General features: G+C 55.8%; 1 protein-coding gene across 3 annotated transcripts in view; it reads left to right on the plus strand.

Moving 5' to 3' along the window:
• The window catches only part of UCKL1 (uridine-cytidine kinase 1 like 1), a 28,437-nt gene extending 3,793 nt beyond the window's left edge, over positions 1–24,644 (plus strand). The window contains exons 2-15 of one of the 3 annotated variants that reach the window (XM_067307422.1): positions 8,700–8,893; positions 9,570–9,676; positions 9,891–10,061; positions 10,669–10,740; positions 12,000–12,189; positions 12,703–12,764; positions 17,911–17,930; positions 20,470–20,568; positions 21,166–21,259; positions 22,003–22,065; positions 22,502–22,624; positions 23,049–23,156; positions 23,593–23,749; positions 24,333–24,644. In XM_067307422.1, the coding sequence (XP_067163523.1) occupies positions 8,700–8,893; positions 9,570–9,676; positions 9,891–10,061; positions 10,669–10,740; positions 12,000–12,189; positions 12,703–12,764; positions 17,911–17,930; positions 20,470–20,568; positions 21,166–21,259; positions 22,003–22,065; positions 22,502–22,624; positions 23,049–23,156; positions 23,593–23,749; positions 24,333–24,409 (1,537 nt within the window). In that variant the 3' untranslated portion in view covers positions 24,410–24,644. The other 2 variants (XM_067307424.1, XM_067307425.1) reach the window with 2 other exon arrangements.
• The last annotated feature ends 584 nt before the right edge of the window (positions 24,645–25,228 follow it).

Here is a 25,228-nt window from a genome sequence, read left to right on the forward strand (position 1 = left end):
CAGTGACCAAAACAGGAAAAGCCATGTTCAATTCAGCTTCCGTCCTTAAATCCCAAGGAAAAACAATTGATCAACTTTCCATCTCTGGAAGGAAGGTGGAGGAGGAAAAGGGAACCCCGGTGTTCATGGCTCAGAATGTGTCCCATCCTGAATTCTCTGGGATAACTTTATTGTTCCCAGCTGCCCAGCACTGACTGTCCCGCTCCCAGCCGTACACTAGCTTGCATCTCCCTTGCTGCAGGTAAAGTCCTCTTTTCCCCATCTCCAGTGCACATGGAGAACATCTTCGTCTCTTCCCCTGTGTGACAATCTTTATGTATTTCAAGGATGCCACATTTGCTTTTTTATTTCTTTTTTTTTCTAGATTAAACAATCCTATTTCTTCAACTCTCCTTACAGAATGAAGTGAGTTGAAGTAGTTGCTTCCAATACAGCTTCATTAACCTTCACCATTTTACTATTTCTTGCAATTTTAAGTCTAGCTCCTGGAGTCCTGTAGTTATAGAGAATGAATTTGCACTTAAAAATCTTCTAGAAGAAAAAAGTCCAAAAACATGATCTTCGGCCAGTTTAAGAGCTCAGAGACCAGGAAGCGAATTCAAAAGCCAAGTGACGAGCCACCTGATTTCCCGGTTGCAGCTCGCTCCTTTACAGCTGGCCTCGCGCCACAGCGTCGGGCACCCTTTTTGCGCAATCGTCACTGACGGCATCGCAGGTTGTTCGTCTTGAAGGTCAGCAAGCTCTTTGTGGGAGGCAATAGATGTCACCGGAAAGCAGAGCTGTCAGTCCTGTTTCAGATGATACCTATCATTCTTTTTAGCACTCTGTGTACCCACACCAGCTCTTTGCTCAGAGTCGGAGGTGATTTACGAAGGCAGTGTTTGACATCGGCGAGGGCTTTTTTTTTGTTATAGGGATTAAAAGTTGGTTTAGGCAATTCTCTTCCTACCTGGGAGCTCGATTAGGATGTTGAATAAGCCGTTGAGAGAATTGGTCCCATTGCTTGGACATTTTAAACAAAGACAGGAAAAAAGGCACCAGGGAGTGTGTGATAAGGAACAATGACACATTGGCAAGGACTTGTTAAGTTCAAATTTCTTGTCCCTTTTTTTTTCTCCTTTAATAGGAAAGAATAGAAATCGCTACGGAAAGGAATTTTATTTTTAAACTTTTGAAAGGGCTTTTACAGAGAAAGGGGAGTTGATACTAAAATTACAGGATGGAAAAGCTCCTTTGATCATCAGTCGTTTTATTGGCATTGTTAGGGGTAGCGGCGAAGGCCAGCGGTTTGAGCTGGGGACACGTTACCTCTGCAAACCTCTGTCACGGTCTCCCTCTTCCTTCAGTCAGCTATTCAGAGGCCAGAGTCTTTTCCTAAATGTCCCTGGTTTTTAGCAGTGTTAGAGGGCAAGCAATTAGTGATTAGAGATCTGTTTCAGTGTGATGTTCTCCTCTGTCAGTCCCGCCGCTGGGCACGAGCACAGGCGGCCTGGTGTGTACCTTATGAGACTGGGGCTTCCTGGCTAGGAAATTGTCCTCGGGATGTCTTTTAGGATTTATTTTCTGTTTCCAGAATCAGCAATATTGCATTAACTGGGGCCCATGTCTCAGTGCAGGCAGGATCCAGGCACCTGGGGTTTTTCTTCCAGAACCAGCTAGACTTTGGTTTCAGCTACGTATGTGGCTTCAGGGGAGAAATCTGGCCCTTGAATGCCCCGCTTGCCCCGCGAAAGGGCCAAGGCTGAGAGGAGGCCATCCGTGGTGCTCCGCATCTGCTCCGAAGAGCAGTCCCCGCTCTGGATGTCCCAAAGCTGGGCTCGAGCCTTGCACGGGAGGGCTAGCCCGCGAGCTTGGGCGCAGCGGGAGCTCGCCTGCCAGCGCGCACGGAGATGGACGGGCACAGGCAGGTCTCGCTGGCAGGCCTGAGAGTGCCGCGGGACACCGATTGCGCCACGGGTCGCATCCGGAGCTCCTCTGCGCTAGCAGACCTTCAGGTCCGGTTGTGCTTGGTGCTGCCCCGTGTTACAGCAGCTCCTTGGGTCGGGACACATGGGTGCAATGTGTCCGAACTGTCTGGGATAGCGGGGGGAGATGTCTTTTCACCGTTTCTGGACCCATCTCCCAGCATCCATCCCTGCTTGATGCTAAATGACAGAGGAGCATCCTCGGCTGCTCCTCCTTGGAGACGCGTGCAGTGAAGCAGAGCTCTCATCTCGCCAGCACTGAGGGTGGGCTGGGGAGCTTTTTCGGCATTTGCAGGACATCATCGTGACTCACTGTGTCACTGGCAGAACGTGCTTGCTGCTCCCTGCTTAGGGTTTTGATGTGACCTCGGTTACCTCCCTCCTTTTGCATCAGCCAAGTGCTGTTTCTTGGGTGCTGCTCTTGCCTCAGCCCATATGGTGCATATGGGCATCACGTGGAGGCATCCGTGACCTCGGAGCATTGTCTAGAACCGCTGCAGACAATTTCTCACGTGCCATGGGAAAATAAACTGCCTACAGGCTCCTCTTTGCTCCCGCTGGCTGCTCCGTGCCTGGCCAAGGCCCTTTTTGCCATGGTGCCCAGCTGTCTCCCATCCTTCGCTGGGCATCTTGCCCTTCGTCCCTGGCTGCCTGCGAGGGCTGCTCGTGCCGGGACTGAGCGCAGGGGCCAGCGGCTGGGCTCCTGCCCTTCCCGGGGAGACTCCCGAGGGGCCGGGAGCTGCTGGCAAGCTGTGCTGCTGAAACGGCAGGGAGGGCAGCAAGCGCCTGGCAGCGGGAGGGCTGAGAGCGCAGAGGCCTGAGCAGCCGGGGGACGTTATTCTTAGTCCGCCGCAGCCCCGGGGTGTTGAGTTTCACAGGCTTGTTTATGCTGGGGCCGGAGAGCAAGGAGATGGCAAGGGGCAGCTGAGCTGCAGGAGCACCCGTGGGAGTGCTTGGGGCTGGACCTCCCCGCTCCGGAGGGCCGGAGAGCCCCTCACCGTCCCTGCAGGGCTGCCCCACCAGCCCGGCACAGAGAGCAACACCCCTGCGCCACTCGCGGCCCCGAGCCCACGCCGGCGCCGAGCGGAGCACCCGCTTCGGCCCCGATCCGTCCCCTGCCCGGAGGCTGTTCCCGCCTGCCCACCCGCGGGAGGACCCCCAGCGCCGCTTCGGCCAGCGCCGGCAGCCCCCATCGGCGCCCGGGGGCTCGGCAGCGCAGCACCCGCGGCACCCGCTCACTTACCCGGCGGCAGGGCTGACCTCTCCGCTCGCCGAGCCAGCTCTGAATGTCAGAGGCAGGTGAATGAACCCTGGTCCCGAAGAGCACAGGCGCGGGGGGGCGTTTATTTGTGTCACCGGAGGGGCGGTTAGAGGAGGTGTCGCTCCTGCCCCCCCCGCTTTTTCTTTAATCGAGCCAGTGCTATTAATATCAGGTAATGAACGTAATCTCTGGGTTAAGCTATCCTCTTATGCGCTCCGGCCGCTCCGCAACTCCAAGCAAAAGACACTCCCCCGGCAGCGCTCTTCTCTCCTTCCTCCACCTTCCCGTCCCAGCCCCGTGCTACCGCCTCGGGCCCCGCGGTTCAGCTCGGGGTTTGCCTCCCCGCCGGCCTCCCCGGGGCCCGAGCCGTCGGAGGGGCCGCTCCCGCGCGGGGCTCCTCTCCGCCCGGTTTGCGCCGAGCGCCGAAGCACTCACGTGGCAGCCCTCTTGCGAGCCTGGTGCCTTGGACGCGCGGAGACGGCGAGCCAAAAAATACCCGCGCGCGCACGCCGAGTAAACACCCCTCTGCCCGGGATCGCCTGGATCTCCGCGGCAGGGTCAAAATGAGCAGTCCTCCCACCTACTCCAGCGTCCGGATATCGGGCTGCTGGGCCCTCGGGCCTGAAGGCAGGTGAGTGCTGCCTGTGCGTCGCTTCGGGGATTTTCTGTTTGCTTTCGCTGCCTGTTTTCTGGGCAGCGGGTTCTCGGCTGCTCCGGTCCTGGCAGCCCCGCTCCCGCTTGTCTGAGGCTGGGAAATAACAGGCAGCAGCTGGGGGAAAGATCAGCTTCCCACGGGACGTGGGATGAAGCCAGTGCGGAGAGCCTGACAGCAGCCTTTCGGGGACGCTTACTGGGAGGATTTGAAGGTTGATTTGAGGCTTTGGTCAGCACGCTGTTTATGGCGCTTGGGGCCAGAGGACAGGCTCTCCCGTTTGGGAGGTGGGCTTCGGGCTTTGCCAGTTGTCCTTGCCGGCTGTGGAGCACGCGGGCTGCTGGGACCCGCGCCAGGCTGCTGCACGGGGGCACGGGGACGGGCTGAGCGGGACCCTGGGGCGCAGAGGGGTGCTCCTTCCTCCGCCCCTGCAAATCCACGCCTGGGAGTAGCAGAAAGCTGTCCGTGGGTCCGTGATCTGCACCGCTCCCGTCCCTGCTGCCCGGGGGTTACTGCAGGGTGGTTAAAGCAACGGTATTAACTTCATGCTATAAATAGAGTTCCCCTTCTCTGGGCGCTTTACCTTGCGAATAGGTGCATTGAAAATGCTTTGTCCCTTCTCCAGGGAATTTTAAAAAGTGATAGAAACAAACAGCAAAATGAGATAAGTAAGAAATGGCTGGGATCAGCCGTTCCTTCGGAGGGCAGGAGAGCCCTTTCCTAGCAAATGCAGCAGCAGAAAACAAGCTGCAAGTACGAAACTTGATGTGTAACATTAGCAGAGAATTTATGATCTTTGCAGCACTCCCCAAAGCCCATGTTTATCTGAGATAAATCATGGGAAACATTGATTTAAGAGGTGGATTATACAATTTATATAAAAGTCCAGAAGTATTTGGATGAGAAAAGACAGCAAATGAACTCTTGGAACAGGATTAAAATGACCTTCTGAATCCAAGAGCAGGCCCCTGGGAGGGCTAGTAGAGGATGGCTCTGCTTCTCGCAGATGGAAATTCCTGTCCCGGCCCTTCCTTGCACGTGTCCGTAATCCCGCAGCGATCGGCGCAAGGAATACTCCCCGCAGCCCCAGAGCGGATCCGTCCGGTAGGTCCCCTCGGAGCCCAGCGTACTTGGTGTGCTCTAGACGCGGGTAACTCAGGAAAGCGGGAAGGTGGTGGAGTGAGACACGAGCAAATTGAGTTGTCAGCTTGGACACGCGGCCTGTAATTCTGGGCACGGCTGAGGCCGTTGCGGGTCAAAACCTCCTCGTCCCTGCAAAGAGCTGAGTTATGTCAGGTCTAAGTGAAGGTGCCGGTGGCACCCCTGGAAGGATCAGCCTGGTGGGCCGTCTCTGGGCTCCCCAAACCGGCGGCCTCTCATGAAGTTTGGGTTGAGGTTTCACGGTTGTCAGGTGGGCCCGACTTTGAGCTGCTCTGTGGCTTCTGGCCTCCGTCAGCGTCTCGGCGTGCAAGACGCCCCGCTGCTCCTGGCTGCGGAGGTCCCTGCGCGGAGAGGAGCCGCGGCGGCTGCCTGCGCCCAAGGCGCGCGCCGGGAGCTGCGCGAGCGTTATGCTGAGATGCGACTTTGTGCTTTGAGGTTTAGCAAGGGAGAGGTTGGTGCCACGTTACATCAGACGCCCGAGAGGAGAGCCCGGGCCTCGTCTCGCTGACCCGCTGCGCCGGGACCCTGTGCCGCCCAGAAACCGATGGTCACGGCCCTAAAAGAAACCCGAGTGCAAAGCGCTGCCTAAGGAGCCCTCAGCGGCAAAGCTCCCAGAGCAGCTCTCGAGTAGCTGCAGTCCCTGGGGAGGGGGCTGGACTGCAGATGAAAGGAACGATTTTATTTTCTGGTAAACAACTGCGTCTTTGTCATCTCTGCTTTTATCAGGCTAAAATGACTTTGTTTATGCACCAGCATCATCGTCTGATGTCAGCCCTGCTCTGGGAATAGTGCACGGTGGCTAATTGCTGCTGCAGAGTCACTTGTGGGAGAGGAGAATAAAAGATCCCATCTGTTTTTGCTTTTTCTGCCGCTCTGGTGGAAGGAGCCATGTTACTTCCTTTTCCACAGAAAGAAACTCCAGAAGGTTTTCCTGGCTGATCTCGCCTTGCGATGTTGCTTTTAAAAAAATGATTGTTCGGGTGTTTCTGACTTTGGGGCAAGCTGGAGGCCTGCGGTGCTCAGTCCGGGCTGCGTGCACTGAGGGCTCGTGCTTGCAATGGGCAGGTTTAGTTTGGTGCTCTGGTCCTTCGGAGGGACCGCGTGGGTGAACAGCAGCGCTCGTAGAGTTAGCGTTGATGCGAGAGTGCCAGGGACAGGGGAAAGAGCTGGAAACAGCGTTTTGTTCAGAAGGATCAGGCAAAGTTGGGCAAATAGCTGTTTCCTTCCACCTTGTTAAATAGGCACGGATGCAGGAGAGGTGGAGTTGCACGGTGCTGGGCCAGGCCTGCCGGAGATAGGAGCGGGTTTTGCTGGATGCCGCGGGCGTCAGCGCAAGGCTCCACTTGGGCGAAGCGGCTCCGCGAGGTGTCCCAAGGCGGCTGCTGCCTGGCGCAGGCAGGTCTCGCTTCCTGCCGCGCTGTTCCTCCCCACGGGAGCTCAGGTGACAGCGCCGGGGCCGGGCCGGGGACTTTTCGGTCTGTTTGTCTTTAACCACGAGCCCGCTTCCCTTCTAGCCGAAGCAGAGACCTTCCCCGCCTCGCCGCTTGCTCGTGGCCAGCGCTCGCGTTGTGCTCAGCCCCGAGATGTCCGTTGATGGGGATTGCTGCAGAGGCTTTAAGCACAGATGGCTGCTCTCAAATTTTGATCATTATCTGAAATTGTTCTAAAAAGGGATGGGTGAGGGAAAGGACTTAATCTTCATACCAAAACAGCTTAAAAACAAACAAAAGTTCATGAAACCCTACAGCTTAAACCCTTTCAGGAGCAAAAAAATAACAAAAAGGCAGCAAAGCCCCTCCAGCTAGGTCCGGCTGCCCCAAACCGTGCCCTCCTGGGTGTGTTCCTGCTGCCCGGGGCTCTCCGACCTTGCAGCGATTTCGTCTCTGCTCCGGGCACGGCTGGGGAGAGGAGAGTGGCCGCTTGGCAGAGAGGCGCGAGTGTGAGCTGAGCAGGGGAGCCCTTTGCACCGACGTGGAAACCGAGCCCCGAGGCTGGATCCGGCCCCGCGTGCTTGCCTGGCCTTTCCGCCGAAGCGGCCGAGGGGGGAGTGCGGTGGGCGTCCCTGCCGGCCCGGGGAGATGATCCCTCTCTAATCCCTTGGCCGCGTGCCTCCCTGCTGCAGCGAGTCCCTTGGCCGGCGGGGAAAGGTTACAGCCTGTGGCCGTCCCGCCGCAGCCCGGTGGCCGGCAGCTCTTGGCCTCTTCCCCTCCTGCTCCTCTCAGCCGGTCCTGCCCACGGAGGCGGTTTTCCTTGGCTTCTGCCCAGCGTTTCTGGGACGCCTCAGATACATGTGTCGTGCTCGGGGAGGAGGCGCTTGAGCCGGTATCGAAGGCACCCCTTGGCCCTCGCGGCGTGCTTGGCATTTGGGGGAAAAGGCTGATTTCCTGGCCAGGGGATTCCTCCGCCTGCATCGCTGGGCACCTGGCTATAGAAACCAGGCAAACGACCCCGCTGCCTTTGCGGGGAAGGCACTGCCGCCCCGGCTCCTGCCGTTCCCGGGCCAGTTCGCAGACCCTCAGCTGGAAGGAGAGATGAGCTAAGCCTGCTTCCAGCCCTGGTGTGTCCTTAGCCCCTTCTGTGAACTTACAAGGAGGAAATATCCGTCCCAAGCCTCCAAAACGGAAAGTGGGAAGGAACACAGATAGCAGGAGCTGGTATAAATAATCCTCCCCATCCCTGCGCTGGCTGGGCAGTGCGGCTGCAGCTTATCTCCTGGCCAGAGTCCACTTATCGCCTCCCAGCCTCTGCTCTCCCGCTGCCAAGCATGAAAGGCCTCTGGAAGGTAGTTTGTTCCTCTCCCTCCCCTGGGCCGCAGTGGGAGGTTAGATAAGACAGCGGCATTTAGCAGCTCAGCGCTGGCTGCTCCAGGGCCGCACGCAGCACCCGGCTGCGCGGCACCCGCTCCGCGCTGGGGCTTGGGCCACAGAGCAAAGCAGATGCAAACGGCTTTGCAGTCTCAGCGAGGGCGTTTCTCCCCACACCTCCAGCCACAGCACCGTGTGGAGCCCCTCTGCCTGGCCTGGGCAAGCTCACAGCCTTGTCCCGAGGGGTTGCAGCACTAACGGATGGGAGGACTAGAAGTCTGGCACAAGATTGGGGAGCTCTAAATTGGGATGGAAGTGGGACTGTGTGTGGAGATGAGTGCAAAAGAGGACAAGGGTGTGCAAGGCAGAATGAGGTCTAACTGTAGCCAGGGGCGTTGGCCTCCCTGCCCCGGAAAGGTGTCTCGGGCACTTCAGGACAGGCTATTGCCCTGTATAGTAAAACTCCTCTGTGCATATGAGAGCTCAAACACTAGGGTGTTTGTTTAACACATGGGTTCCCCAAGCAATAAAGCTGTAGGATACAATGCTTACACTGCACCTTTTCCAGATAAAAAAGTGATGCTGCATGAGAAGCTCTAAATGCCGGCCGTGGCCTGTGATCAGAGAGGCTTGGGTGCTGGCAGTGGTGCTGCAGAGCTGCAGGCGTTTCCCTCTCCTCCGTTGCGTCCCTCCCTCGCCCATACTGGCAGCACAAGAACCTCCCAGAGACCCTGCTCCCCAAGCACCAGCAGAGTCAGACCCCTTATCGGGGGCAGCCCTGCTTTGGGTGCTCTGGCCCGGGGAGGACACAGGCCTCTTTTGCACCACCAGCTAACCAAGTTTCTTCCTCTCCCCAGCAACAGCAGTGCTGAATCCTTGGACCGGCTGTATCCTACAGTGGGGTCCACCAAGCCACCTCGAAAGCGGACCACTAGCCAGTGCAAGTCTGAGCCACCCCTGCTGCGAACAAGCAAAAGGACCATCTACACAGCTGGCCGGCCACCGTGGTACAACGAGCATGGGACACAGTCCAAAGAGGCCTTCGTGATAGGTAGGTAGAGGCAGTGCACGTCAGGGCTGTTTCACCTCTGTGCTTCGGCTCCCCAGTGTTAGCGTTGGAGCCGTGAGTCGCGCCGGGGCAGGCTAGCGCTGGAGGCATTGGTGTACCTGTCCTTTGACTCTCAAGGAGTCCCTGGGAGGATTCCTGCTTCACCCACGCTCGTTACAACCTTCAGGTTGGCTCCAGACTCAGGGCTGTGAGTTGCTCAGCCCAGGCAAGAGCAAGGACAGTCGCCGTGGTTAGTCCAGTGTTGACTAGGTGAGCCCCTAGAATTGGGCAGAAGCGAGGAGCTTGCAAATTGGGATGATGTACTATTGCAGGCACTGGGTGGATCACAGTCTTTCCTGGCTGTTCCCACAGCTCTTGTACTTGTTGCCTGAGTTGTCACGAGTTCCCAGGGATTTAATCCAGGCTGGCCGTCTTGCCAGCTCTCCGCTTGTTACTCAAGCATCATATGAAGGGTTTCACAGTTTTGCTGCGCATTAGTGGCAATTGGAGTACTTTCCATTTGGCATTTTCAAGGATAACCTCTCCCTTGGACTGCCTATCAGTTTCCCTTTTTGGAAGTTCATTCCAACTCAGTGCAACAAAGCAAGAGCTAGGCTCTAGCCTGTGCTTGGAAAGCCAGACTGTGGCTAAGGTGGCTTCGTCTCCTTCTCTCTGGCAGGCCTGGGAGGAGGCAGCGCCTCTGGGAAGACTACAGTGGCCACAATGATCATTGAAGCTCTTGATGTCCCGTGGGTGGTTCTGCTGTCCATGGACTCCTTCTACAAGGTGAGGTTGCTTGTCATAATGGCTAGGCTTCTTGGGCTGCCCTGGTCCTTGGCCTAAACCCCCTGATGGGGAAATGCACTGTTTGACAGCCTCATGTTTTCTTCTGGCCCTCTGGGATGGTGAATGGGGCTGGTGGGCAGGAGGAGCACAGCAGTGGGGAGGGGAGCTTGCCAGAGGGGACAGCCACAGGCTCTAACATCTCCCTCGTGGACAGGTGTTGACCAAGCAGCAGCAAGAGCAGGCAGCCAGCAATGACTTCAACTTTGACCACCCTGACGCCTTTGACTTCGATCTGATCATCGCCACCCTGAAGAAGCTGAAGCAAGGCAAGAGTGTGAAGATCCCCATCTACGACTTTACCACCCACAGCCAGAAGAAGGAATGGGTACGGAGCACTTAGGGATGTGGGGCAAGACAGGGGAGGGACTGCCCTGCCAAGGCAAGGGCTGCCATTTGGACCCCTCCAACCCCTGCCTCTTGCAGGCAGGAGACTCTTGCAATTGTCCTCTGCTCCCTGGCTGGCTCAGGGTGCATATATCAGGTGAGCAGCACCGCTGTTGCAGTCACTAACAACCTAGAGAGGACTGCTGGCAGCAAGGGCAGCCCTTGTTAGCATGTGGCAGAAGCAGGCGCATGTAGAGTGGAAGGAGTACGGTCTCATCTGGACTCGAGAGGCAGGAGCAAGGATGTCTGTGCAGTGCATATGGGTCCGTTCAGTCTGCTTACAGGGGCCGGGATGTTACAAGGGGCTGCAGGCTGTGCAGAAGAGGAAGCTGTAGCTGGAAGGATCCTGTTTGTGTCACATACAATATCCCGCCAGCAGCTTTTTGGAGTGCTGTCAATGACCTCAAAGCCTGGGGAACAGAAAGGGAGCAGAAATTCACATCCTTCCTGTTCTTGCTCATCTCCCTGTTGCATTATCGTTTTCCCTGGAATGGGGGTATCTCTGAACACATGTTCTCTGTCTAACCACATTGATTTTGACTCTACAGAAAACCTTATATGGCGCCAATGTGATTATTTTTGAAGGCATCATGGCATTCGCAGACAAGGAGCTCCTGAAGGTGAGGAAGGATTTTGGAATCAGTTTGTGGGAAGCCTGACAGGTGTGAGTGCTCCAGTCCCCCTATTCTGCAGCCTGATATCCCAGCGTATCACAGGCAGAGTCCCACTACTGCAGGTGCCCTGGGGCTCCTGCACGGGACCCTGCTCTGCAATGCTTCAGTGCCCACTCCTACAAGTCAGCACTCCACCCCATGGCCTGCCAGGGGGAGATGGTGGGAGGATGCTTTCTCCTGAGGTTCAGCAGCAGGGAAATGGCCTTGTCCTCCAGGTTACCCCCAGCTGCTGCAGCTCCTCACTGTGTAAGAGAAATAGGCCTTGACTCTTGCAGAGGCAGGTGGAAAAACCCCCAGCAGTGGTCAGGCTTTTCTGCAGAGACCTTGGTCTCAGCCCTTCGTTCCCAGGAACTAGGAGCTGAGTGGTGACCTGGTCCCTGGCAGTGATGATGTATAAATATGACTAGAAATAACCCACCTCCATGCTGCATGTCTCAGCTTGCATAGCCGGAAGCAAAGCCTGCTCTGCTGCTTGGCGGTGCAAAGCCCAGGGTTCCTAGGGTGGATTCATGCAGCACTTCAGGCTCAGGTGGTGCTTTCCTGGGAATTTTTTGGGATAAGTGAAAAATAGGAGGGAGTGAGCCATGCAGAAACTTAGCCAAATTTACTCTAGAAAGTGTCCTTCCCTGCCAAGTGAGTGTTTTATGCTTTCCTGGAGCAACGATGACCTCCAGTGGACAGCTGGGTAAATCCCCGAGGAGCATTTCCTCCAAACAACCGTCATTCTTGTCTTTTGCACTTAAGGGCAGTGTCATGAATCTCAGCCCCAGAGTCGACCTGCTGTGCTTGGCTCCCTTCCAGCATTAAGAAGCCAGCACTCCTGCGTTAAGCCAGTTGGTCTGTGTCATGGTCATTAACTTCTCTTTTTTCCTCACTCTTAAATAGCATCCAGCCGAAGGGTTGGGGGCTGTTTATAAAGGGGGATGGGTTTTGGAGCAGGACAGGTCTTTCGGGGCATGAGAGTAAAAGGCAGGTGGCAACAAGGGACCTGTTGCAATGTCTGCACTGCCTTTGGGTAGCCAGGTTCAGAGCCTGCAGAGGCAAAGCTGACATCAGCCTGGCATCTGTCCAGGCCGGAGCCGGAGATGAGCCAAGCTCCGTTAAAGAAGTGCTCTGCTGAAGGTAGGGCTCAGCCTCCCGGCTGTGTCTAGTGGAGAAGGTTGGTCCAAATTACACACTGTTTGTTCCCTCCCCTCTCATTACAGCTCCTTGACCTGAAAATATTTGTGGACACGGATTCGGACATCCGCTTGGTGCGTCGCCTGCGCAGGGACATCAGCGAGCGTGGCCGTGACATTGAGGGTGTCATCAAACAGTACAACAAGTTTGTCAAGCCTGCCTTCGACCAGTACATCCAGCCCACCATGCGGCTGGCTGACATCGTCGTGCCCCGAGGTACCTGCCCAGGGCTGCCCCCGAGCTGCCGTGTGGCTCAGTCCTGAGCGGGACCTGGCAGCACAGTCCCTCTGCCGTCCCTTTGGCTCAGCTCTGCTAGCCAGCCCCCTCTGTCCTCCGGCTGATGAGGACAGAAAAGGGGCTGTACTGTGCAAAGCAAAGGTTCCCTCTGGTCCAGGCTCTCCAACACCAACCAAAAGCAGATTCCTAACAGAAATCATAAAAACACTTTTCCCTCAACCAGCCTCCTGCCATACAAGCTCCTGCTGCTTAGGGATTTAAAGGCTAGAGGTGACTTCTAGGTATACAATAATAGATTATTAAATAATAACAATAATAGCAAGAATGTTTCCTGCTGAATGATGGTTTGCAAGGGGAGGGCTGTTTGGGAAAGCAGGAATCCTGTATGTTCTTGGGCATAGAGGGAAACGTGGGAAAGAAACTTGTTTCAGGCACTGTTAGCCCTGTGGCTCTGATGCAGGCCATGTCTCTCGTGTTTTTGACTTGCTCCAGGGAGTGGAAACACGGTGGCCATCGACCTGATTGTTCAGCATGTCCACAGCCAGCTGGAAGAGGTAAGAGCTGCCTGGTCACCCGGGTGTCTCTGGTGGGGGTCGACCTTGCCTATGCAGTTGCGGCATTGCCAGGAACTAGCGCTCTGGGTGCCAAAGCATGGTGCCCAGGCGGGAATGGCCTGGCTTCCCTCTGTGCTCCAGGCATGTGAGCAGCAGGGCTGCTCCCCAGCAAATCCTCCGAGCCCACTGAAGGAGACTGCCTCATCCCTGTGCTCTGGTTAGTGCAACCCTCCTCTGCAATCTGTGTCCAGCAGGAGCTTCCTTCCTTCCCTGTCTCCCTGGGAGAGCAAGTCCAGTGAAGACAAACTAACCATCCTCAAATGATCTAAGTGATGTACCCTCCCTGCCCTCACAGCCTTCCCAGGCCCAGCATCGCACCAAACCCTGCAATATTTCGCTATCTGGCTGCTGGCTCTGGCTTCTCCTCTTCACCCCCTTGCAGACACTGCTGCACAGAGTCTTTCCAGTCAGGAGCCCAGTTTTCCACCTCTTTGTCAGGTGCAGCCCATGGGTATCAAGCCCAAAGGCATATCATGTTTTGACTCCCAACCTGAGTCCAGATCCAGGCATACGCTCCTCTCTCCTTCCCCCTCGCTAGCTTGAACAAGTCTTTAATTCTTTGCTCTGTCCTGGGCCAGCCTGGACCGGTGGGTTGAGTCTGGGACCTTTGATCAGAGGAGACTGTTGTGTGTTGCCGTTCTCTGAGCAGCACAGCCTCCTCCCACTCCTTATCACTGGAGTGGTTTGTAGCTTTGATGTTTAAGTTGTGAAGATGCTTGCCAAATCCTAACCCTGCAGTGCTTCTCAGCACTGGAGTCACTTTGCTTCTCGAGACACCTGCTCTGCTTGGAGCAATGTTCTGGAAGGTGGCAGGAGCATGACCTGGAGATGGATGCACTTGGAAGTGAAGGTCTTGATTCCTGTAGGCCTTTCTGAGCTCCCAGATGGCAGGAGCGCTCAGTCTCTGGAAGCGAGGCTGCACGTGACAGCATCATGCCTCCCACGTCTGCTCAGGAGAGACTCCTCTTATGCAAAGGCGTTGGAAGGTTCCCCCTCCCAGAGCTCCCGCTTTCTGCAGGGCTGCAAGCAGCAGTCAGGGCCTGCTTTCCAAGTGCCCTATTTTATAACGCTAAACTCTGGCAGGTCGAAAAGCTGGTTTCTACACCCTGCTCCGAGGTCACAGGAGTGCCTGTTTGTGCAAGGCCCACCGCCCTGGCATCATTTCTAACACCAGGCCAAGGAGGCCCGCAGCCTTGGAGCACAGGCCAGGAGGGGGAAATGGCTGTTTCTCCCAGCCCCTGGGATCTGGAAAGGAAAGCTCTCAGCTGCGTGCTGCAGCCCGCAAACGCGGCAGCTCCTACCCAGAGCTCTGCTGTGAGCCAGGCTAGGGGTTGGCTTGGGGAGGGGCTTTCATTTATTTGGGGAGGGGAAGAAGGGGAAAAGGCAAGATGTGAATGCAGGAAAATATTCCTATTTTTCCTTTTCTTTTATCTTGAAACGACCCTGGTGTTGACAATGCTTAATACCGGTTGCATTGTGTCTTTGTGTTGCTGCCGCAGCGTGAACTCAGTGTCAGGTAAGAGTCCCTAACTCTGTCCTGTCTGTGCAGCCCGAGGCATTTCCAATGCCAGGCACTGCTTGGCCTAACCGCGACCTGCGGTCGAGACCGACAGCTCACACAACACACGGCCTCGTTACGTTCAGAGCTGACGAGATGTCACCTCGTCCTCAGCTGTGGGGCCAGCAGGGCCAGGGCTGTTCATCAGGGATGCGTACGTCCTGCGAGGGTGCCGCCAGCTCATACCCCCCTGAGCACAGAGCCTGGAAGCTGGGGCAGGGTCAGGTTTGTTAGCTGGGGACCCCAGATCTCTGCAGGGTGGGAGGCTTTGCATCCTGGGATTCTCTTTTATTTTCCTTTGTTTTCTAAGACAAAAAGTTGTTCGGAGCCACTCTCCACCCCTGAACAGAACCTGGCCGCAAGGGCACTTGAATCACAGTAAGGGCTTAGATTAAACGAAGCTGCTCGAGGACGGTGGGAGCCCTGGATCCACACTGTGCAGAGAGGCTCTAAGCCACAAGGCTAATGGCGCCCAAAAGGAGCATAACAGCTTCGGCATGGTGAGATACCTGCTTTTATGCAGTACCTAAAGAGGACAAATTCCACAGCAATTACTTTGGGACTAAGAAAATACTTAAGCCTTAATCCAGCAGGATTTCTAATTTCTTAGTACCTACAGGTGGATGCTATAAAGTATACAGCACTTTACTTAACCTCTTCAGCATTTGAATCCAGATGGGACTTGTGCTCTCTTACTTTCATTAAGCAGCTAGCTAAGTTTCCAGGTATTTTTGTAGGAAGCAAGTGGGATGCATTACTGCAGATGGGTTTCCATTTACATCTCCATCACTCTATGGAGACACTTAACTCAAGTAACCCTAAAATTTACATTTGGCATACAAAAAAGCTTTTAAAATACCTAAGATGAACAGGAAAAGACTCTCTGCTTTGCTTGTTTTTCTTTAAGCCATTTCTTTCCCAGACTGGTCAATGTTTCATTTTATTTCTTTTTGTTTGTTTGTTTAACACCATGGGGCCTGACATTTCCATACAGACATTTCAGTGCCATGTGTAAGCTTCCCTGTGTGTCTGGAGGTTCAGGTTTGAAGGTGCTATTTAGTGTGGAGAGAAGTTTGTTGCTTTAAAAAATTACAGGAAGAACATTAGAGAGCAGATGGAGATAGACAGATATAAGATTTCTCTCCGCTTATTCTCCTCTTTTATCAAAGCAGCACTCTGTAGAGGTGATCTTTGAACTTTCCTCATGCACCTTAAAAATCAAGTATTTAATAATGTGTCAAGACAATATTAGTAATTTTATAATGGCAAGTTTGGGAAGATAACTTTGACTGCCACAAATAACTCCATGATAACCCCAGCCACAGAAATTTTTGTCTTCTGTTTAAGGCTCGTAGTTTCCATTTATGCCTTTGCCAGAAAGCCTGGAAAAAATTTCCTGCAAAAATCTGTTTACACTCCTGGAGTCCTGGTAGTTTTACTGCTGCTGTGGTTTCCGATCAGCTCCTCTTGCAGCTCTGGGCTAGAAAGAGGAGTGAGGTGGATGGAGATGTATATCAAGTGAGACATGCTTGGCAAAATGGGCTTTTCAACTAAAACAATTCCCCATCCTCCAGTCTTGAATGGCTTCATCTAAATGTCACAGTCATTCTGATGTCAGTGCCTTTTGGTGGCTGTGGGGACATAGCTTGGCCTTTGTAGCTGGTAGAATAAAACCTTAGTGTTCAGATCTGGCCCTGACCCTAGATACTTTTTTGGTCCTGTCTGACTGTCAGTTGCTCAGATTAGTGAATTCTCAGGCGTTTAAAGGAAATGGTGCTGTTCACTGGACATGTGGCCCCGGTTTTCCCTCTGTGTCGGCTGCTGAGGAACATAGCTGCCTTCCTCTGGATTTAGAGGACAGAAAGACACTTTCAGAGTGCAGGTCAGGTCTCAGTGTCATTGCAATCAGGAATTTTCGCGTCCAGCTTCCCGCATATTTAACCATGTACGTGCTGGAGGTGTGGTTATGTGCACACACTCCCTTTCCCCCACACCCAGGTGAGTATTTTATCTCATGCCCAGCGGCGGAGCTTGGGCCCGCAAGCCCAAGCCTGCCGAGGCATGATGCTCGCAGCCAGGCCTATTTTCTGTCCCTTCTGCCGTACTTTTTTTTAGCAACAAACCCAGTTCTCGGAGCTGCTGCTCTTTTCAGCTGCATTTCCCTTGCCAATCAATATCCCCCCCCCTCGCCAGGTCTCAATCAGCTTGGCATGCCCTTTGCCAATTGTGTCTTTAAATATCAACCCGTGGCGCAGTTTAATAGCCCTTGTTTGAAATGTCAGCCGTGAAAGCCAGCCGCTGTACGTGTTTGAAATGCCTTGACTGCATTAGCTGCTTTGTAGCTGGATGTCTCTTGTCTGCTTCCTGTTTGATAGCATGCTCAACAAAGAGCTGAGGATGTTCCCTGAAGCCTTCCTGAGACATGGTCGCCCCCTTTCTCTCTCTCTCTTTCTTTTTCTTTCTTTCTTTCTTCTTTTTTCTTTTTTTTTTTTTTCCTTTAAAGCTTTTGTTCTGGGGGGAAAAAATAAGTTTCCAAAGTGAGACATTTTCTTGACGCGCTCATGGCTGCCCGTCTGAATTTTCCGTCGCCGTGCCGCCACGCAGGGGGAGGGACAGGAAGCATTGCTCTCGCACGCTCGTCGTGACAGCGGAGCCCTGCTCCCTCCGGGCCCCCCGGCCGGGCCGGGCAAGGGGGCGACCGCAGGCCTGGCGAGCCGCAGCGCCTGGGCCGCAAGCGAGGCGGCAGCTGGAGGGGCTGAGCTCTTGCCTCTGCCTGACCTGGCCCTGCGGCCCCTCGGCACAGCGGTGTACGAGCCCCCTCCAAGGGACGGAGACCCCAGGGCAGGCCCAGGTGAACGCTGGTGCAGGTCTTCCCGGCAGGCAGGGACAGAGCTGGGAATCTCCCGTTGTTCCCAGGCTGGGCCCTTCCGGGCTCTCCAAGGCTTGAACAGAGCCTCCTGCCACCGGGCCAGGAGCTGCATGCCCCTGTGGGCCCGCCGCAGCGCTGCGGGGCCTCCGTGCCTGGGAAGGGGTGCAGGAGGGGTTGGGCGAAGGTTTTGCAAGCTTGGCCTTGAGCACCTGCCTTCGCGCGGGGATTGCAGCAGCTCGGACGAGGGCTGGGCAGCCCTCAAGGCGTTTCTGTCTGGGCACGGAGAGCCGCTGTCCGGGATGGAGATGTGACAGCATCCCTGCTGTGAGTCCAGGGCGGTGAGAGCAGACGGGGCTTTTCTCCCTTGGAGCTGGGGCTGTGTCTGCCGAGACCTGAGCAGGCACTGTGGAGAGCAGATGTGACACCACTTGGTCACCGAGGCAGGCGCGCCGGGGTCCGTACCGCCTGCAGAGCCCGCTGCAATGGCCCGGGCACCGGGCAGGTCCGGGAGCCAGCGATCAGTTAGGGCTTTTTTTTTTCCCCCTCGGACTAATGACAGTGCTTTCTCCTTTGTTTCCTGTTGTGTTCGTCCCTCTCCCCTTAAACTCTCGTGTTTCCTGTCTTGTCTCCCCTGAACATCCCTCCTACCTGGTGAACAGAGGAAGCTGCGCTGGGATATGTGAGGAGACAAACGCTAACGGCCGCGTTCTGGTTGTGACGCTAACACCGGTGGATGGGGGCGAGGGCTGTGCAGCGTGAGCCGCGTTACTAACCTGGGCAGGGGGTTCGGGCAGACCGCGCGCGGGGTCCTGCTTTGCTGGGGCTCTGCAGGCCAAACCAGGGGGCAGAAACTCAAGAGACTTTATCCCATGCCTCCGTCCTGGGAACGGGACCTGCCTCTGCTTCCCCGGAGAGAGCCGTGGGGATGCCCACAACTCTAAGTGACTTTCCTGGGCTCCCAGGGATGCCAGGCCAGAGCAGGGTTGAATCCTGACCTCTCCAGCCCCGCGCCGAGCACCAGCCCCTGAGCGGGCGTTGCAGGGAGGCGCGGAAAGCTCGATGACAGGTCGCTGACAGCGTTTCAGCAGCGCCTGTTCCCAGCTCGGGGTGCAGGGGAGGTGTTCCCAGGCGCGCGGTGCCGCTCGCAGAGGTAGGAGGACTTGCTGGTATTTGTGGCAGGGAACAGGAGCCGATTGACACAGCTTGTCGCAGCAGGCACTGCAGAGCCTGGGGCAGGAGAGGAGCTCCCCATCCTGCTGGCGTCAGGGGACCCTGGGCGTCCCTGGGGCGCAGACGTGGCAGTGACGGAGAGGTGCCTGTTGCCTGCTCGGGCACGTGGCCCCAATGGGCTGTGGCGGGTGGCAAGCAGCCCGGTGCCCTGCCGTCCCCACATCCGCACCATGGGCTCCTGCCCGGCCGGGGGGCAGCAGCGTGTTGGCGCAGCGTGTCCCAGCCCGCAGCCCCCGCTGCCGGGAGCAGGCACCCTCCGCCTGCCGAAAGCAGGGCTCGCGTCCCCAGCCTGCCTCGGCAGCTCGGGCCACATAGCTCTGCGTCCCTGGGGCCAGGAAGGGCTTAGGTTGGGCTGGATAGCGGAGGCGCCTGCAGGGTCTGTCCCGGGGCCAGCGACAAGGGGCTGGTGGGAGGCCGAAGCTGGAGGAGGGAGGGGAGGGCTGCAGGAGCAGAGCTGCTTGGTGCTGCTGGCAGCATGGGCCTGGGCCTGGGAAAACCTCTGAACACGGCTAACCCAAATTTTGGTGACTAACAGTGCGGCTCGTTTCACTGGTGGCCAGTCCAGGGCCTTGAGGGCTGCTTCTCCCAAACCAGCGGTCTTCTGGCCATGGGAGCATGCTGGGTTGGTACAGCCAGCCCGGCCTCTCCAGGCAGCAGGCAGGTCTGCAGTGGGAACGCAACCCATCCCATGTGCTCGGCAGCGGTTACAGGTTGGCTCAGCTCTCGGGAGCGTTCCCTGCACAGGGACTCTTTGCTGCCTCACAGCACTGGAGTTGGCAAAAGAAAGGAGCCCTTAAGTACCCAGCAGGCCTTGGGAATGTCTCGTTTGGCGTTGGCTGGCTGAGACCAGGAGATGGCTATGCGGATGGAGGCCTCGGGCCATCTAGCCCTGCCATCCTCCATTCCTACCCAGTCATCTTCTTTGTCTTTTCTGCTTGTGTGCCTCTGTGTGTGTGCAATTAATCCAGGTTTCTGCTTGATTTGAAACTCATTCACCGGGTGTTTTCATTTGTGTGCTTTCTTCTTCTCTTTCCCAACATCTCTCTGACTGGAAACAGCTGCTCTCACGTTTGTGGTATGACGTGTGGCTTTCTGAACCCAGCCCTCCTCCCAGACAAAGTTGCTTGTCCATCCTGCCCAGCCTTATGAGAGCCAGATAGATGTGACCGTCATCTCATTACTATCGCTCTCAAATAGAGAGGTGACTAATGGGGATCCATTGTAAGCTTCCTAGTGAATGGTGTTCCCTTGATCCAAGAATAGCTCTCAGCCCTATTAGTTATGTGGAGATGAGTCACACAGAGCCAGTCCTGTCCAGCAGTAAAGTCTTGAAGCTGTTCCCAGTTTGGTATTGATTTGACTATCTCTGAATGGGCCAGACACACTCTCAAACAATCTCAGTGCAGCCTGGTTTCTCCATCCCTCGCAAGTCAGCAGAGCCATCCCCGTGATTCTGTCCTATCTGATCGAGCCATGCGCCAGCGCAGGTGGCCTGGCTCAGTGTCCAGTTCCTAGTGACGTCCATCTCGTGTCTTCTAAGCCAGAGAAAACTGTGCAGTGGCTCCTCCTCACCCAGTGAGTTCAGGATCCATCACCAGCCTGTAGCCAGATAGACTCTCAAGCAGAAGGATGTTTTGACTTTGTTTTCCATGGAAATTTTTTTCCCCAGCCTGTGGAATCTGGAGGGCAAAGCCTGGCGTGTCACAGCTGCCTAGTGGGAAGGGAGCGGGTCCTTGGGCTGTGAGACCTCCTGCCTCCAGCTCTGGCTCCACTGACCACCTTTTCCCTGCCCTTTTAGTGCAAGGAGGTCCCTTTGCCATCGCAGGTGTCCAGGCAGGGCTGGCCGCTCATGTGGCTCAGCTGGATGACCCTTGTGTGTGTTTGCAGTGTGAAATAAACTCTGGGAGGATGGCTCTGGCCGTGTGCTGCACTCCAGCCTTCGGGCAGGCCTCGCCTGGAGCGGTTCTGATGTTGTGTTTGTTTTTCAGGGCAGCCCTGGCCTCTGCCCACCAGTGCCACCCCCTTCCTCAGACCCTCAGTGTGCTGAAGAGCACCCCTCAGGTGAGGGGCATGCACACCATCATCAGGTAAAGCCCCCAGCACCGCGGCTCCTCGGGCGACATGGGGCTTGGCTGGCAGCTTGGTCGGGCTCAGGTTGGTTTGGACTCCTGAATCCCAATGGCTGATGTTGTGCCCTGTCCCTGTGGCATGGGGGATGCGGGACAAGACAGCCCTCATCTCTCATGGGTCTCTTATGTGAGATGTGGTGTTGGGCCCAAGCCAGGGCGTCTGCTCATGGTGCACGATGCGCTCAAGGCTCTGGTGTGATCTGCGCTCTGAGGCCTTGGAGTTTGTACGGGGAAAGCTGGGTCACGTGGAGGTGAGATGTCACCAGGCCACAGTTCAGACCATGCCATGGTAGGCCCCAGATGCAGGAGCTGGGCTGGGGGTGCTTTTAGAGGCATCCACTGGCTTGAAGTGCTCCATGGTCTTGCCAACAATTTGTCTGCTTTTTACCTTAAAACTGCCATTGCAATTCCATCCCATGGGCACCATGTAAACGAGAAGCTGACAGCCAGCTAGGGCCAGGAGGGCTGCCCTCCTCCAGGCAGCTTCTGACCGTGTCAGCATCTCCTGGGACACATTTTGGCCCATAGCTTACATTGCCTTTCCCTCCCCTCTAGAAACAAGGAGACCAGCAGGGACGAGTTCATTTTCTACTCCAAGAGGCTGATGAGGTTGCTGATTGAGCACGCACTCTCGTTTCTCCCTTTCCAGGTAGGTTCGGTGTGTACCGGGAGGATGGGCAGTAGGGTGCTGTGTTTCATCTCCAATTTCTAACCTGTAACTGCCAGGAAGATGGGGCAGCCCTGGCTCTTTTCCTGCAGCCTTCCCCATATGTCAAACTTTTCCTTCTGGATTGAAATGGGGCCAGGATTCCCCTAGGCTGTGGAGCAGCGACGTGACCTCACTGTGATCTGTTCCTTGCTAGAACAGCCAAGCCCATTTGCCTTTTATTGCCCCTGCTTTTCCCACCCCAGTGATCTGTGTTCACGTGCCTCTCCGTGCCCTCACGTTGCTGTGCGTTTACTGGGGAAGGCAGCGCCGGGGGGTGGGAGATGGGAGGGCCATACTGGACTAGGCAAGCATCCGTTTGTAAAGCTGTACCTCCTGCAGCAAGGCCCAGGTGGAGAGGTTAACAGCATGGCAAAGAACTCGGACCGGTCCCACTGGCAGTCCAGGGACTGGTGCTAGCCTATGGACTGGTCTTTGCTGTCACACACCCCCAAACCAGCGTTTGGAGGCTGGAAAGTCCCCTAAGAGATGACATCCTTTGGCACAGCCCTGGGGACAAGTGCAGAAAATGGCCACATTTCCCAGATTCTCATCTCTGGATGATGATGCTTTGTCCAGCTTCCACTTCCAAGCAGCCAAACCAGTGGACACCTGGCTCCCTGGTACCAGGGCTCCTCCAGGGCCATGTCAGAGCCTGTAGTAACGCTTCCACGTGGTTTTTCTAGAGTTGCACAGTCCAGACTCCTCAGGGACAGGACTACGAAGGGAGGACGTACAGCGGGAAGCAAGTAAGTGGAAATAAAAGGCACTATTCAAACCTGTCATGTGGGGCTAGATTGAAACCCCATGCCTTCAGGAGAAGGACACCCCTGGCTTCTTGGGGCTTTGATCAGGCCTGCACTTGGTACCTGAGGTACCTGCAGTCATGAGCATGATACCCAATATCATCAGGACAGGAAGCAGGTCAGTGGCCAGGGATGTCACCAGTGTGCTCCAGTGTCACTGTGCCACTGCTGCCCTCCCGCTGCCCTCCCGCTGGAGGGGACAGGTGAACTCAGAGCAGCACAAGCCTCTCCTGGAGGGGACGTGCTTCTGGGTTGCCCACCGCAGGCGCTCACTGTGTCCAGGCACAGCGCTGTACTGGGGGCATAGTTACTGGTCTAGCCTAGTCCTCATCTAGTCACTTTGTTGTGCCTTGCCGTTCATCCTTGCCGTGCACTGCAGATCACCGGAGTGTCCATCCTGCGAGCAGGTGAGACTATGGAGCCAGCGCTGCGAGCTGTGTGCAAAGACGTCCGCATCGGGACCATTCTCATCCAGACCAACTGCAACACAGGCGAGCCGGAGGTAAAGGCTCGGGCCCTGGGCTGGTGAGGGAATCTCCTGGCCATCAGCGTGTATTTGAGAGGTGACCTGGGTATTTCATGAGAGCTCTTCAGAGATCTGAGAGTTGATCTTGGCGGGGGGTGAGCGCTCACAAAGTGAGTGCTCTGAAAGCCTCCAAAGTGGGCTTTCCAGTATGTTTCTGCATGCAGGAACTGGTTTGCTGTCCAAGTGTTTGCCACCTGTGCCTGGCCCAAAGCGGACGGCTTGGGTCCTGGAGATACAGAAATGCATGAAGGAGCTCAAGATGGACTGATGTAGCCCAGGCCTATGCCCCTCCATGAGAGGGGATTGGCAAGCCCCTCGATTCGGTGCATCAGGAGAGGTCCCCGCGTGACACCTCATGCCTCCAGCCCCCCAAGCTGATCTCTCTCTTGCCCCTGCCCAGCTCCACTACCTGCGGTTGCCAAAGGACATCAGCGAAGACCACGTGATCCTGATGGACTGCACGGTCTCCACGGGCGCAGCAGCCATGATGGCAGTGAGGGTGTTGCTGGTACGGAGGCTGTGGGGCTTTCTGCAGAGGGCGGGTGCTGGGTCAGAGGTTTGGTTGGGCCCCAAGAAACATGCAAAACACCAGACCCCAGCCATACTGGGGAGCCGTCCATTACAACTGGTCCCTCCTGGCAAAGGAGGGGGACAGGGGGTACAGAATGAGCTGGGATGACTTTGTAGCCTGACACTGACAAAGTCTCCCCTTCCTTGGGCAGTAACAACCTGGATTCAGTTGGTTTCTTGGTCCTTTGCCTAGTAACCTGGCCAGCTGCTGGGAGGGGAGGAGAGAAAGTGGCTCCAGGAAGGTCCTCAATTGCTGCTACAGGAGGCATGGGCCATTACACAGCTCAGATACCCTTATCCCATTGCTTGTCAGCCCATGTGTCTCCAAGCTGCATCTCCCACCCTTCTGCCCTGCCTCTGTGCCTCTCCTGCAGGATCATGATGTCCCAGAAGACAAGATCTTCCTCCTCTCCCTACTTATGGCAGAGATGGGTGTCCACTCAGTCGCCTATGCTTTTCCCCGGGTGAAGATCATCACCACCGCTGTGGACAAGAAAGTGAATGACCTTTTCCGGATAATCCCTGGCATTGGTGAGTGACTGGGTAGGAATGAGCTATTGCAGGGGAATTTTGTTTCTGGCCCACTCACCAGAGGGGGTAAAGCCTGCTGGTTGTCAGCAGCAGCTTAGATCAGGCCTTGTTTTACCTGGGAACCTGCAGCCTCTCCCAGATCCTGCTGCCACTGGGGTGGTGGGGTCAAGGAGTGAACGTACACACTCTGAGCACCATCAGATATCCGTGGCCTTGTTGGCAGAGGGGGCTGCTCCACGTGCCATGAGCCTCCTGCAGCCCAGGTGGAGAAGTTGGGCTGGGACAGCTGGAGCAAACCTGTGCCTGACTCATTCCCTGAGCTGCCCTCCAAAACAAGCTTGTCCAAGACAAACTCACCATGTTCTCTCATCCTCGCCTCTGCGGTGCCAGGAACACCCCTGCCAGGGGGTGCTAAAACAGCCTCCTGGCTGCTCCAGTTTCGCTGCTCCACACATTTTAGCCCCACTGGAGCTGTCAGATAACCCTGCTTTTGTGGTGCTGTGTGCTGGGAGGAGGACAGGCTGGAGGGGCTGGTTCTCCCCACAGAGCTGCACCATGACTGCATCTCTCATTCTCCCCTCAGGGAACTTCGGTGACCGGTACTTCGGGACGGATGCTCCTCCCGACTGGAGTGACGATGAAGATGCTCTTAGCACTTAGCTGGACGTGGAGATGCCACTGGAGACAGGCAGCTTCAGCACCGCACCTTAACCCTTTCCTGTCCATCCCTCCTCCTCACCAAGCATAGATATTTTTTTCAAATCTTACATTGGAGATCTAGGGCATATTTTTTCAAAGAAACACAAATCCTAGTTTGACCCTGTGGACAGCCATGTGTCCCAGGGTAGAGTGGAGTTAATTTATTTTAATTTAAATATTTGCCTATATAACTTATTGGAGATATTTTATAAAGAAAAAATAATAAATTTTTTCTCTGGTTTTCTTGAATGGAGCCACTGGTTGGCAGCAGCCCTGCCCTGAGGAGCTGCTGGTCTTCCTGGGCTTGCCCAGGAGGAACGGTAACCCTTCAGGACTGCTGCCCTGGGAAGGGAGGTGCCCCGGCACAGCGGGTTTGCTCTGGATGCAGGGGTGGGCGATGAAAGGCTGAGACCCTGCTTTCAACCCCACCGCCCTGGAGCCCTCTTCTGTCTGCGCTGCAGTTTACAGCCAGGCGGGTGCTCCGTGAGCAGCCCTTACAGGGCCGAGCCCTGGGGGAGTATCTGCTGGGATACGCTTGCTCTGTCCGACACGGCCGAGCAGGGAGCAAACGGGTGCAAAGGACCTTGAGTTTCTGCTCTGCAGCACCGTCACCTAGTCAGAGCCGGGGGGACAGAGAGCATCTTGCAGCCTCTCTGCAAAGACAGCGTAACCCCCCTCAAACCACGGTCTCCTGCCCAAAGCAGGGCTGGGAGCAGGAAAAAAAAATACAAAACACTCTTCCCAGCTCCTTCCTCTTGCTGCCTGGCGCTGGGGAGGAAA

Source organism: Apteryx mantelli, chromosome 18, assembly GCF_036417845.1.
Source record: "Apteryx mantelli isolate bAptMan1 chromosome 18, bAptMan1.hap1, whole genome shotgun sequence".
Taxonomy (NCBI): Eukaryota; Metazoa; Chordata; class Aves; order Apterygiformes; family Apterygidae; genus Apteryx; species Apteryx mantelli.